The sequence below is a fragment of the Hylobates moloch genome, unplaced genomic scaffold (genome assembly GCF_009828535.3).
Source record: "Hylobates moloch isolate HMO894 unplaced genomic scaffold, HMol_V3 SCAFFOLD_3, whole genome shotgun sequence".
NCBI lineage: Eukaryota > Metazoa > Chordata > Mammalia > Primates > Hylobatidae > Hylobates > Hylobates moloch.
In genome coordinates this window covers 82,256,284-82,270,180 of record NW_026652278.1, presented here as the reverse complement: position 1 = coordinate 82,270,180, position 13,897 = coordinate 82,256,284, and the positions used below count along the sequence as shown (strand labels likewise).

General features: G+C 56.8%; 1 protein-coding gene across 8 annotated transcripts in view; it reads left to right on the top strand.

The window, feature by feature from the left end:
* ARHGAP22 (Rho GTPase activating protein 22) overlaps positions 1-9,652 on the top strand; it is a 209,160-nt gene extending 199,508 nt beyond the window's left edge. For 4 of the 8 annotated variants that reach the window (XM_032141987.2, XM_032142012.2, XM_032141992.2 and 1 more), the window contains 5 exons: positions 568-700; positions 1,543-1,616; positions 2,279-2,400; positions 4,569-5,448; positions 9,080-9,652. In XM_032141987.2, coding sequence (XP_031997878.1) covers positions 568-700; positions 1,543-1,616; positions 2,279-2,400; positions 4,569-5,448; positions 9,080-9,308 — 1,438 coding nt within the window. In that variant the 3' untranslated portion in view covers positions 9,309-9,652. Of the gene's footprint in view, positions 1-567; positions 701-1,542; positions 1,617-2,278; positions 2,401-4,568; positions 5,449-9,079 lie in introns of those variants that run through there. The other 4 variants (XM_032142002.2, XM_032141971.2, XM_058436476.1 and 1 more) reach the window with 3 other exon arrangements.
* Positions 9,653-13,897: the final 4,245 nt, after the last annotated feature.

The window sequence follows — 13,897 nt, the reverse complement described above, 5'->3', positions numbered from 1 at the left end:
AGGGCCTGCAGGATAGCTGTTCCTACCGAAGAGCAGGCAGCTCCCACATCATCTTGCAGGGGACCTTGGGATGGCCACCAGGCCTGTGGAAGGGGCTCCCTGGCCCGTGTCCCAGGGCCCTCCCCTGTGCAACCTGACCTGCATCACACTTGATTCCTCTGGCCCAGGGCAGCTGCTACGGTGGAGCAGCTGTGCCCTGCAGGGCCCTGTGGCTTCGCAGTCCCTGGAGTCCTACGCAGTCTACGCAGGACAGGAGCAGGTTCTGGACAGACTGACACAGACATGAGACTCAGGGATTCTGAGCAGGTGCCTAGGCATGATGAGTGGTCCCTGAGCTGGAGCTCCTGGCTATGGATACTTAGTCATCCCTGCCCCAGCTCTATCCACTGCTCCCAGAAGCAACACTGGCCTTTCCTTGACCAGGGCAGCTGGCTGCAGATGCAGCCCCCAGTGTGCCCAAGAATGCACCTGAGACCAGAGGCTACCCCTTGGCGTCAGAGGGTACCAGTCAACCCTGAAGTCCCCTGGCATCCCAGGCCTCACACGCCTGTCCTCTTCCCCCCACAGCACAACAGATGTGCACACGGTGGCCTCCCTGCTGAAGCTGTACCTGCGGGAGCTCCCCGAGCCCGTGGTCCCCTTCGCCAGGTACGAGGACTTCCTCAGCTGCGCCCAGCTGCTCTCCAAGGACGAGGGGGAGGTCAGTGGCTCCTGGGGATAGCTCCTGGGAGATGGGCTGGCTGGGTGGCAGCCTGTAGACTCAGGACACAGACTCTGACTTTTCACGAATTTTCATGGCACATGGATCCTATGGAGGCCTGCTCTGTGTTGGGGGTGTGGTGGGGGCCTGGAGCATCCTGCTCGGGTGGAGGAGGGGCCAGGGCATTCTGCTCGGGTCGGGGAGGGCCGGGGCATTCTGCTGTCTAGAGCCATACCTGTCTGCGGCCTTGGTCCCTGGGAGGGGTGGGTCTGGTGTGCCCGGCTCTGGCTGCCACACCAGTAGGTGCTTGCACTCCCCACGCCCGACTCAGGCCACTCAGGCCTGTCATGAGCTCAGAAACAGGGAGATCTTTTATTTATATCTTGCTTCCTTCCCAAAAGAATTTGAGCTGGCTCCCAGGACAGATGAGCCAGCCCTTCTGTCCCCACCCATGCAGGTGCTGGTCTGCAGCCCCAGGTGGCTCAGGGCCAGGGAAGGACTGTTTGCCTTCCCTGCGGCCATGTGGGAGATGAGGGCTCATTATCTGGCAAATATTTGTGTCTTGATAAGTGAGCTGAGTGCTGGCCCTGACATTCCTCCACGGGCCCCCTAGAGGCTCACCCCTCACACCAGTTCCTTGGAAGCAAGTTAGCTTCCCAGGAGGTCACAGCTGGGCCCTGGCCACTCTTTGAGGGGAGGTGGAGGTGGTGGAGCCCTCTGGTCCATTGGGGCTGGGCCACTGTAGCTCCCACCTCCCTTCTCCTTGCCCACCCCTCCTCGCAGTCAGAGAAGGGTCAGGGGCCTCATTGCCAGGGTTTGAAATTCTGTTCTTCATTCCTAAGGGCACTCTGGAGTTGGCTAAACAAGTGAGCAACCTTCCTCAGGCAAATTACAACCTGCTCAGATACATCTGCAAGTAAGCGGCGTGGCAGGAGGGGAACCACACTTTCCTGCACTGGCTCCACGCTCCCCCAACCCAACAGCAAGACACATAACTCTTCCTTGTCAGAGGGGGGCCCGGGTCATTCCCCACTCTGCACAGCCTCACCCAGCGTGGACGAAGCAGGGAGTGGAAAAGCACAGACCCTGAGTTCACGAAGCTTACAGTCCCACGGCAGCAGCTGGTTTTAAACAGCCCTGGGTAGATAATTCCAGAAGGGACATACCCTCTGTCCTTCCTGGGTGCCTCTTGCCATCCTGTCCCCCCAGGCATCTGCCCCTTGACCCCAACCCTTCATGTATCCCCATCCTAGACACTGAGAAGGGGCATGCGGGGGCGGCGCTGACTGGGGTCTGGGACTTCCCAGAATTTGCGCCCACTACAATGTGCAGAGTCTTGTCCTCCTTTCACACAAATAGCAGTGGGCCCTTGTCCCAGTGACCTTTACTTCTGATGGCCCTCTTGGGCCCCAGGGGAAGCCTGCTCTCATCAAGCCTGGCAGAGGCAGGCTGCACCCAGTGGCAAAAGCCCACAGGCAGCAGGGCTCAGCAGGGGTGTGGCGGGGCATCCAGGCCGCGCACAGGAGACTGGGCGTCAGAACTTGCTTCTTTGATGACTGCTGCTTCCTTACTTTGCAGGTTTCTGGATGAAGTTCAGGCATACTCAAATGTCAACAAGATGAGTGTCCAGAATCTGGCAACCGTCTTTGGACCTAACATTCTGCGGCCACAGGTAGAGGACCCAGTAACCATCATGGAAGGTAAGTGGGAGGTGTACCTGGTGGCCCTGGGTGCTGTCGGGGTCTGGGCTCATCTTGGTCCGGGGCAAGTCCTAGGAACCATCCCAGCCCAGGGCCAGGCCAGCAGGAGGGGTGGCTCAGGTGGCACATCTCCATCTCTGGGGACTTGGCAGGAACTTCTGCAGACCTCACCCCCCCCAACCCCCATGAGGTCCAGCTATAAGATAAAAAGGAACTTTGCCCTGCGATGGGCAGCAGCAGGTCACTAGGTGCAATTAGAATGGCCATGGGTTTCTGTGGATGGAAGAGGCTGGAGGGATGGGAGAGATCAGCACTCTTGCCCTTGAACACAGACATGTTTGCTTTTCTTTTACAATTAAGCAATTGTCATAGGTTCCTGGATGTCAGCTTTGCAAACCCTGAAGAATTTCTCTATGATAAATAACAATAAGTGATTAAAAATAGCAGCAACAGCAGCCGCTTTCAGTAAGCTTCTACCAAGTGCTTTGTTTGTATCACCTCATTTCAGGCTTTACAACCAGCCTGTGCTGTGGTAATCGCCCCCACTTTATAGATGAGGAAACTGAGGCCAGGAGAGCCGAGGGGACTCACCAGAGGCCAGTCAGCCAGACTTAGCAAAGGGCACAAGTGTAGGCTGCCATAGAAAAGAGAGCCTACCTCATAGGGCCCATGGAACACTGTCCCCAGTGGAGTATGCATGAGAGATGTGCTGCTCAGACAGGAAGCCCACAGCTGAGGCTGTTCTTGCCCTTATCCCATGTCGAGGGACATGGTGGAGTGCTTTTGCTCAAGTCCCCACTTCGGTCTGCCCTGGCTGGGTCTCCCACCCCAGGGCCCCTTGAGGCCAGGAAAACACAAGCTCCCACCAGCCTGGTGGTACAGATGCTTGAGGGGGGAGGCCTGCCCTGCCTGCTTCGTGGAGTTCCTGCTTCACCTAGGTTCTTGGCCTCAGAATTCCTTACTTGACTTCTTCCAGGATTCCTAGTCAACTTCAGTGGGAGAGTCCACCCTGGTACTCAGCCCTCCATCCCACCCGGGGGACTTCCTAGCATTTGGCCTTTGTGGTGAGGGTGGCAGGAGAGAATGAGGCAGCTAGGTAGATGCCCTGGTCCTTCCTGCACTGCCCACCTCCGCTGTAGGCCCCCACCCCACCACCGCAGGAACTGAGTCCCCAGGACTGGGGGCTGCATCTCGGGGGCCTTGGCCTAGAGACGGGAGATTGTGTGTGTGCAAGATTATATGTATGTGGGATTCTGGGGGATGGGCAGGGTGCACTATGTGTACGATTGTGTATAGGGGAATTTGGGGAGGCTGCGGAGGGTGCATTGTGTGTGCAATTGTGTGTGGGGGATTTTGGGGAGTGGGTGGGGTTCATTGTGCGATTGTGTATGGGGGGATTTGGGGAGGCTGGGTGGGGGATTTGTGTGTTCACTTGTGTGTGTGTAGGGGCTTTGGGAAAACTGGGCAGAGTGCATTGTGTGTGTAATTTATGTGTGTGGGATTTTCGGGAGTGGGCATTGTATGTGCGATTGTGTGTTGGGGGATTTGGGGAGGCTGGGTGGGTGCATTGTTTGTCCAATTGTATGTGTGTGTGGGACTTTGGGGGTGGATGGGGTGCATTGTACGTGTGATTGTGGGGGGGATTTTAGGGGGTGGGCGGGGTGCACTGTGTGTGCAATTGTATGTGTGTGCCCCCACACAGGAAAGATGGCTCTATTCCCTGTCCCGGAGCCCTATGCTCCCAGAGTGTGGACATCCAGGCATGGCCGTTGTCAGCAGCACAGGGGGATGACATGGGGCAGCCGAGAGAGTTCTGGCATGTCAGGTCCCAGGTTCCAGTTCCAACCTGCCGCCTGCTCACCCTGCAGCCATGGTGCCTGCTTCCTCACCCCACCCCAGCTGGAGGGCGTGAGCGCAGGCACAGTGCTTCCTCCCCGCTGCGGCTCTGTGCCTGAGGAAGGCGGTTCTGCGGCCCCATCCTGCTGTCCTGCCTGGAGTTGGAGGGTGTGTGGTCCTTTCTTCTGGGCGGATGAAGGCTCCCTTGAGGGGCGGCCTGGCTCTGGGGACAGGGCCAGCTCCCACGAAGCTGCAGCTTCTCCATGACTGGCAGAGCGAGCCTGGGCCGAGTGGCTGGCAGCAAGGCCCTTCTCCGCCTCTCTTCCCGGCAGGCACTTCCCTCGTCCAGCACCTGATGACCGTCCTCATCCGCAAACACAGCCAGCTCTTCACCGCACCGGCCCCGGAAGGGCCCACCTCCCCACCCGGGGGCCCGCAATGCGCAGTGGGGTGGGGCTCCGAGGAGGTCACCAGGGACAGCCAGGCAGAGCCCGGCGGCCCCGGCCTGCCCGCGCACAGGACCTCTTCCCTGGATGGGGCGGCCGTGGCAGTGCTCTCCAGAACAGCCCCCACGGGGCCGGGGAGCCGGTGCAGCCCTGGGAAGAAGGTGCAGACCCTGCCCAGTTGGAAGTCCTCCTTCCGGCAGCCGGGGTCCCGATCGGGAAGCCCGAAGGGGGGCGGCTCATCCCTGGAGGTGCCCATCATCTCCTCCGGCGGGAACTGGCTCATGAACGGGCTGTCCTCCCTGCGCGGCCACCGCCGGGCCTCGTCGGGAGACCGGCTCAAGGACTCGAGCTCCGTGCAGAGACTCTCCACCTACGACAATGTGCCCGCGCCGGGCCTGGTCCCCGGCATACCCAGCGTGGCCAGCATGGCGTGGTCCGGGGCCTCGTCCAGCGAGTCGTCGGTGGGGGGCTCACTCAGCAGCTGCACGGCCTGCCGCGCCAGCGACTCGTCCGCCCGCAGCTCCCTGCACACCGACTGGGCCCTGGAGCCCTCCCCGCTCCCCAGCAGCAGCGAGGACCCCAAGTCCCTGGACCTGGACCACAGCCTGGACGAGGCGGGCGCGGGTGCCAGCAACAGTGAGCCCAGCGAGCCGGACAGCCCCAGCCGAGAGCACGCGCGCCGCTCCGAGGCCTTACAGGGGCTGGTCACTGAGCTCAGGGCCGAGCTGTGCCGCCAGCGGACTGAGTACGAGAGGAGTGTGAAAAGGTAACGTGCTGCCCGTGGAGCCTCTTGTGACGGGGCGGAGCCTGCAGGCAGAGCTGTGCTCTTGGCACATGGGCGTCGGCCCCTGACCTCTGGGCCGCTGGCCCTGGAAGCCAACCTCAGAGAGGGGAATCCTAGCTCTGGGAAAGCCCTGGGACTGGCAGGCTTGGCACGCAGTCAGTCTGGCACGCAGTCAGTCTGGCACGCAGTCAGCGCTGCAGAGGCCTGCTGACTCCACGTGAGTGGGAATGCCTGCCCAGCCTGCCGGGGACCTTTGCTACAGGGGTGGGAACGGTCAGTGTGCAGTCTGCAGCTAGGGAGGGGGCGTCCCCTGGAGGCAGGTCCCAGGCTCGTCCCAGTACAGGGGCTCATAGCCTGGATGCTGAGCGCCAGGAAGTGCCCAGGCCCCAGGCCAGCCAGGCTGGCAGTGAGGACCCCTTCCTTGATGGGATCAGAATCCAGTTTCCCTGCTGAACCAAGCCCTCGTGCCCGCCCTTGTCACAGGATGGTTGTGCTGCACCCTGAGGCTTACAATCTCACTAACAGAGGGCCGGAGTTCCAGCCTCCCATGAGGACCGGGGTTCCCCTCTGCAGTGAGGAACCTCAGCTCCTGGAGACCAGGTTCTCCAGCACAGGGAGTTTCCCTTAGCAACTCAGACTCCTTGGTCCCTCTGGCTGCAGGTCCCCGTTAGCCGGCCGCCTGTTCACCTGGGTCCCACCCACTAGCAGGGAATTCCTTTATCCGTTAGAGGCGGTGGATGGAGGTGGAAGGCATTCCTGCCACCCACTCTGAGCCTGTGATTTCCACTGGGAGCTGGAATGGCAGCCCTTGCCCTTTCGCTCTGCTGACAGCTGTTCCCTGGGTGCTGGAGAGTGCTAGGCATGTACAGGCACCATGTCTGCAAAAGGAAGAGACAGGAGAGGGACCTTGAGGGCAGAGGCCTCTGCCGTAGGGGAGGTCACAGCAGGCAGTGCCTAAGCCAGGGCTGGAAGGACAAATAGGAAGGAGCCGAGAAAGGAAATAGCATCAGTAGAACCCAAGGGCCTCCAGAAATCTAGTAGAAGATGCTATCTGCTGCAGATGAGCTCACAGACCAAACTACAGGGTATGTGGGAACTCTCACCATACAGAAGGCTGTCCCTGCAGAAGGCTGAGCTGGACCAGCTGCGCCAGTTGTGTGCTGAGTGCCTGGAGCTCCTCTGGCCTGCTCTGAGGCCTGGTTTCTCAAGGGAGATGCAGGGCTGTTGGACTCCGGGTCAGACTACTTGGATTCTAGTCCCAGCTCCACCAGGGATTGCCTGAGTGTCCCTGGCAGGATCTTTGGGCCCCAGTGACCTCACCCATTTGTCCTGGGTATTAAGTGACTCACAGTGGATGAGAGCGCTTGGGAACCTTTGCTGCTCGCATTAACTCCTGCCTGCTGGCTGGAGGTAAGATGAGGTTCCCAGAGGGAAAGGGACAGCAGTGGTAGCCCTTGTGGAGGGACTGTACTCGCTAGCAGAGTGGTCTGGGTTGTTGTCTTGGTTAGAGAGAGGGAGGGTCTAGTGTGAGGAAGGTCTCTGAGCACAGGAAGGAAGGCAAGGGCATTAGCACCTGTCCTGTCCAGCAGGTGATTGGGTAATGTGTGTCCTGTTCTCTGGAAGTATGGAGCCATCGGGTGGGGGGTGGGGTGACGCTGGCCTTGTCCTGGCTCCCAGGACTCTGGTCAGAGCCCCTCCCCAGGGCCCTGCTGGGGAGTCAGCCTTCCTTCGTGCATTCCCAAAAGAGAACCTGTTTTCTGTGAAGTACCAGATGCTGTGCGGGTGGCCACAGTTGAGGTGAAAACTGATCAAAATCTCTGTCCGCATTCTTATTTGGGTTGCAGGGAGACAAAGACCATAAGCATGATACATTTTTAAAAATATACGGTGTGTTAGAAGGGAGAAGAAGGAGGGGAACATAGAGCAGCATGGAGGGAAGCTGAGAGGAGCCTCAGGGTAGAAGGTTGGAGGGCCCTGGGAAGGAGACCCCAGAGCTGCAGCCAGCACTGACCCCAAGACCCCTGCAGGCGGGGAGAGTCAGGGGCTGGGGACTGGAGATGTGTGGGGCAGGGGCAATGGGTGGGGCCTTTTGGCCTGGGCAATGCTGTGGTTTTTCGTGGAGTGAGATGAGAATGAAGTGAGAAGCCGACGGAGGGTCTTGGCACATTGGGCACTTTGACAGGTGCACCTGGGTGCCGTGCCAAGCAGAACTTGCCAGGGGACAAGGGCAGAACAGACCAGTTAGGAGGTGTGGGGGTCTAGGCCTGACCTATGGGGGGTGTGGCTCTATGGGGCAGCAGGTGGAGGTGGGGGAAGTGGCCAGGTGCTGAGCATATTTTGAAGGTAGAGCCAAAAGGTTTTGCTAACTGATGAGATATGGGGCCGAGAAAAAGAATGGACTTAGGGGAGGACATCATTGTTCAGCTGAGCACCTGGGAAGGTGTTCACCAAGAGTGCACCGGGGCTGCGGAAGAGTGGTCTGGAGATGAGGGTCAGGACCCTTTAAGTCAGAGATGCTGATGAAATGGTGCAGGGTCATCAGCATGTAGTTGGGGCTTGGAGTCTTGAGCCTGACAGAGAAGGGAGAGGGGAGGTCCAGGCCCGAGTCAGGGGCAGCAGTGGGGAGGTGGGTGGCTTCTCTCTGACAGATGTCTGTGCTCCTGGTGGGGAGGGCTGAGGCCATGCTTCAAGCTCAGTGATGAGGATGGAGGCTTCGTTTTGGTGGGTTGGGGAATCCGTGTTTGTTCATCATGCACCACGTACCAGGTGCTGTGCTGGCCCCTGGCATGTTCCAGTCTATGGTTACCAGTTCTCTGAGGAGCAGTTACCCCCTGCATTTCACTGTGGCTTGTGTCCTGTCCACAGCCTTGTGGCTCAGAGGTCACCAGGCTGGGTGTTAAAATCCAGTGTATGTTCCCAGGGGCAGGGCTCAGGTGTGTCCCTTCTGACAGACAGAAGCTGGTCATCTGGTCAAAAAAGATGGCCGTGCCAACCTTGGCACACTGCGGCATAAGCCTGCGTGGAAGCGTGTGGTATAGGCTCTGGTGGCGCAGAGGAGCACCATTGTGATCTGCTGGGGAGGATCACAGGAAGTAGCATCATGGAAGGGGCGCTTGAGCTGAACATGACGGGCAAGCAGGAATGGAAGTCACCACCCCACAGGATCTTCTGTGGGTCACCATGTGTGGCTGGATTGTGGGGGCAGTGTGGGGAGCTGTGGGAGGGGAGGCCACAGCACAGGAGCAAAGGTCAGGGGACAGTCCAAGTCCCAACCCTCCCCATGCAGGGGCCTGTACTGTTCCCACTAGCTGGCAGGGATCCCATACTGCACTGAAGGGGCAAATGCGGACCCAGGGAGGCACCGAAGGCATGGATCCTTGTGTTGGCATTTCGGGATCACAGGCCCAGGGGAGCTAGGGGAGCTATGGCAGGGGCAATTTGCTCATGGGTGAAGTACTGGGGTTCTTGTGAGGAGCAGATGAGCCGGGGTTTCCTCCTGCCACCATGGCCTGGCCTGACCCCTCAACCCACAGTGAGCACAAGCAGGGTGCACCCATGGGACAGTGAACCTGGCCCGCAGAGTCTCAAACAGCATCTCTCCTTGACTTTTCAGAATCGAAGAAGGGAGTGCTGACCTGAGAAAACGAATGTCCCGGTTAGAAGAAGAACTGGACCAGGAAAAGAAAAAATACATCATGCTGGAAATAAAGCTGCGAAACTCTGAACGGGCGCGGGAGGACGCGGAGAGGAGGAACCAGCTGTTGCAGAGGGAAATGGAGGAGTTTTTTTTGACCCTAGGAAGCTTGACTGTTGGGCCAAAAGGTGCCAGGGCCCCAAAGTAAAAGGAGTGGCAGAGCTCACTTCTGTACCACGTCTGCTGGTCTCCAGCCATGTACGAAATCAGAAGCCTCTATCTCTGGAGCAGCCAGGCGCTCTGGAGCCAGCTGGAGAGAGAGAGATCCTGATACCTCTGTGGGGACTGTTGGGACCCCACATACTCCAGGTGGGATCAGATGCTGCTCCAACCATGCAGCTCCTGGTGAGGGTCAGAAGGGGATGGTACCAAGAGTAGCGCTTAGCCCTTACCCGAGAAATGTCCTTCATGGCCACAGAAATGGAGGGCACCCAGGATCCAGGCAGCCACCGGGAACAGTCAGCTTTCTTTATTAAATGTGCTCACAAAGCATGGTGCCTTGTTTACTGGCTCATTTTTCATGCCGCGCAATACAGGGCACAATACAGGACCGCTCCTGTTTCTCCAAGGGCTAGGCGCCCCCTGAGGTATGCCCCTGGTTGGAATAGCACAGGCATTGTGAAGTGGGATGTGAAGCCCCCTGAGGGGCAGCAGCCTTGTGCTTTCAGCTGTCTCGTCTGCATGCTCCAGGTGGGATGCCTTTCTTTACTTCTCCCGCCCCCTAGCCATCTGGACCTCTGCAGCCAGTTTCTGTCTTGGGAGGTCCCCTGGGCTTTCCACCATGGCCCTAGCTCTGCTCCAGGGCCATAGCCTGAGTGGGAACCCAGCGCAGGTCCTGTGCTTGGGCAAGGTGTGGGCAAGTGTGGCCGCTCTACAGGAGGGCTGAGCCAAGGCCATGGGAAGCGTCTGTTCATTGAAGGCTCCATTAGGGCACATCCCTCCAGAAAGCCTTTCCTACCCACAGGGCACCCAGGCCAGGCCCTGCTGGAGCTCCTGGACTGTGCTTCAGGAGGCAGCACAGCAGCACCTGTGGACCCAGCAGTGTCAGACGGCTGTCTTCACCTGTTCCCCTCACAGTGTCCTGATGTGTGGCTGGCACCTTGCTGCCCCTGAGCAGTAACCTGCAGGGGTTTGTTCAGGGAGCAGTGGTCACCAGAGCGCCCAGTTTCTGACCACAGCCTCTAGAAAGGTCACTCAGGACCAACCAGCTCCACCTAGAGTCAGGTATAAACGTTGCCCACACCTGATGCTTTAAATGCCAGGGGCTCAGTGCTCCCAGGAAATGCTGGCTTCCTACCAGGAAGGCAGGCCCGCAGGGTGAGGCAGGCAGGGCAGCTCCCACAGTGTGGCCAGCTACCCATTGTCTCCAGGCAGCTACTAGGGGCTCATGCACCAGGAGACAGGCACCTGTTCAGGGCCCTCAGCAGCATCACGGCCTGGATGCCAGAGCTCAGGAGGGGCTAGGGAGAGTGGCGTCTGTCTTTGCTCGGCCACTGACATGGCGAGCCAGCTGTCTGGGTGATGGGATTTTTCCCTGGGGTTGAGATGCTGCCCTCCCCTCCATTCAAGGAGAGAGAAGAGAATACGAGGTGACTTTGAGTCCTCACAGCAACCCAGTGAAGTAGAAAATTGGCCCTATTATCCATATTCAGAGGAGAAACGGAGGCTTGGAGAAATTGGGTGGGAAGAGCAGTGCGTTCTGATGACCCTGTTGAGTTCTTTTGCCACAGCCATGGAATTCTGCTGATTTTGACCTGGAGAGAAAATGCTACCAGGCTATCAAAGGAGCAGAGGAGACTGAAATGGGTTTCCCACGATGAAAGGAAGCTTGTCTGTCTGTCTCAACCCGGACTCTCTCCCTCTCCTTTTGATGCAGAACCCCAGGCCCCTGTAGAGCCCTCCCAATATCCTAAGTAATTATCTCACGGGTGTCTTGAGTTCCCAAGCAAAGGCTCTGGAACCTGCCTGCCCAGATGCAGATCCTGCCCCTGCCGCATGTGACAAGCTGGCTTGATGACCCCACTCCAAGACAGCTAAATCTCTATGCTATCTGGGCATTGGGTCTTAACCCAATGGTTTCATAAATCCCAAGCCCCTGCACTCACGTCACAGCTGGTTGAAAAGCTCACCAGTTTAGGAAACCAGCAGCAGCTGGCCCAAAATTCCTGGTAGAGACGTGTTTTTCTGTAATTATTTCCTCTTTCCCTTCTTTCAGTGAGCTTTTGATAAATGTCTGTCCACTGTGGTAAAAGAAGACAAGGGGCCGGGTCTGTGGTAAAAGGAGACAAGGGACTGAGGAGTAGAGCACTTCTCTGGGCCCAGGCCTGGTGGTGGCTGTGGCCGTGGGGATGGGGAGCCTCGGGGTCAGCACATGGGTTCATTGGCTCAGCTGCACACTGGAGGCGGGTGGGCGGTGGGCTTCAGGTTTTAGAATATCTTTTCCTTGCGACACATCAAATAGAGGGAAACCCAGCACTTGGTTCACATCAAACTCTTCTGGGTATGTTTGCCTAGAGACATAGCTGCCATTCCAGCAGACATGAGGGACAGATGCTTGACTTGATGAACCTGTACACCAGGGTGCTGAGCTGAGCCTGGTGCCAGTCAGGATGATAGCGGCAGCCAGCACTCAACCGAACGCTCGCCACCCCCTGCCCTGCACGCACACACCAAATCCTCCCAGCAACACTGCCAGGTGACATTAGGCTTCCCACAGGACAGATGACAGCCCCAGAGTTGAGGCACTTGCAGGGAGTGAGGCAGCCAGTGAGGGCAGGATGCTATGTGGGTATTTGGCACCGGAGCCCATGCTCACATCACTATAATATCACAGCGCTGCATGCAGTGTCCTTATGTCACACTTTTGAGGGCCATGAATGTTGCATTTTCAGAGGACAGAAATGGTGTAAAGGATACGCTCTAGTCATTAGCTTACCCAGCCCACCATTTACGGAACACCTACTTGCCAGGCATTATCTCCAGTAGGACAGGCTCTTCCATCCAGGGGATCCAAGTGTGAGGCATCAAGAGAAGATGAGAAGACAGGGTGCTGTCAAGTAACAGTAAGAGGCATGGCTCAGCCAGACTGACACTTGTCCGAGGTGACCTAAATTCTCCATCTTGACTAAGCTCACCTGGACCCGCAGGACCCAGTAGACCCCAACCTTTCCAGGACCCTGTCTCATAAAAACACATGTGCCTGGCCGGGCGTGGTGGCTCACGCTTGTAATCCCAGCACTTTGGGAGGCCGAGGCGGGTGGATCACGAGGTCAGCAGATTGAGACCATCCTGGCTAACATGGTGAAACCCCGTCTCTACTAAAAATACAAAAAAATTAGCCGGGCGTGGTGGCAGGTGCCTGTAGTCCCAGCTACTTGGGAGGCTGAGGCAGGAGAATGGCATGAACCTGGGAGGTGGAGGTTGCAGTGAGCAGAGATCACGCCACTGCACTCCAGCCTGGGTGACAGAGCAAGACTCTGTCTCAAAAAAAAAAAGGGGGGGGGGGGCTTTGGTTCCTCCCTTTGAACTCTTCTGATCCCTCAGTCTACTCCTCACTTCTCTCAAGACACTGTCATGATTTCTTCTTTACATTTCCATCCGAGTTTTCAGTCCTTTTCACTACCTGCTTCTCCACTCACTTGAACTATGCCCCACTTGCACTTCTCTAGGTAACTCTATAAAGTTTTACATGTGGTATATCCAACAGGAATCTTTCCACTATCTTCCTCTGTCCACAAAATGATACTAACAAAAATAGTGCAAGGGCCATACAAGCAAACAACACAGACCTCACAAGAAAAGAAATGATTGGAGAGGTCTACAGGCAGGTGAGGGAGAAAACCAATTGTTCCCTTCCTCCCACTCCTGGAGCAGTAAGTTGGAGTTGATGCCATACCTGACATGCATTCTGTCATGGACATTTCAAACTGAGATGTACAAATTGCAAAACACACTGCATGTATTTTCCTTGCACCATCTCGTGTGCTGCCCAATCGCTAGGCTCAGCCTTCCCCCAGGTCCAAACGCTAAGCTTGGCGACTTCACCTATGTCATGGCAATACATCTAAATGAGTCCCTTTCTTCCCTTCTCTCAGCTGGGTATCTTCGGCCATCAGTCACCAATGTCCACACCTCCAGCCTAGCTGCACTTGCTTCTCTTGGCAGTGACCGTCCTAAAACAAGGGTCAGGTCATAATACTCCTTTTCCGCCTCAGACACTACCATGGATTCCTATCACCTACAAAATAAAGGCAATTCTTGATATTTTCAGGTCTGATCCTCAGCTTGTTTCAATTCCAAACTCCAACGTGTCAGTCTTCTCTCCCATTTCTCCCTGTACCCACACCCATGCCAGGCCGTTCCTCACTGCTTGCCCATGCACTCACTTAAATCTGCTTGCTTTTCCTTCAGCCTGGAATACTCTTCTCCAAATCTTCTTTATGCCAAGGGTCAAAACACAGTTTCTTTGTGAAACTCCTCTCATTTCCTCTAATCGATCCCTGTGGCCAGGTCCTTGTTCCTCCATATACACCATTTCAAGACTCTTGTCATCCATTTTCTATTTCCTACTCCCAGCTTCTGGCACACATCTATATCACTTATATGCTTCCATTAATGGATGAAATTAAGTAAAGTACATGTTAGACAGAAACCTAAAATTTACAAAGCATATTTGGAGTATCTTTTGGTTTCAAATGAAGTCCAAAGAAATACTGGTATAAAACCTTTAACAGCTAA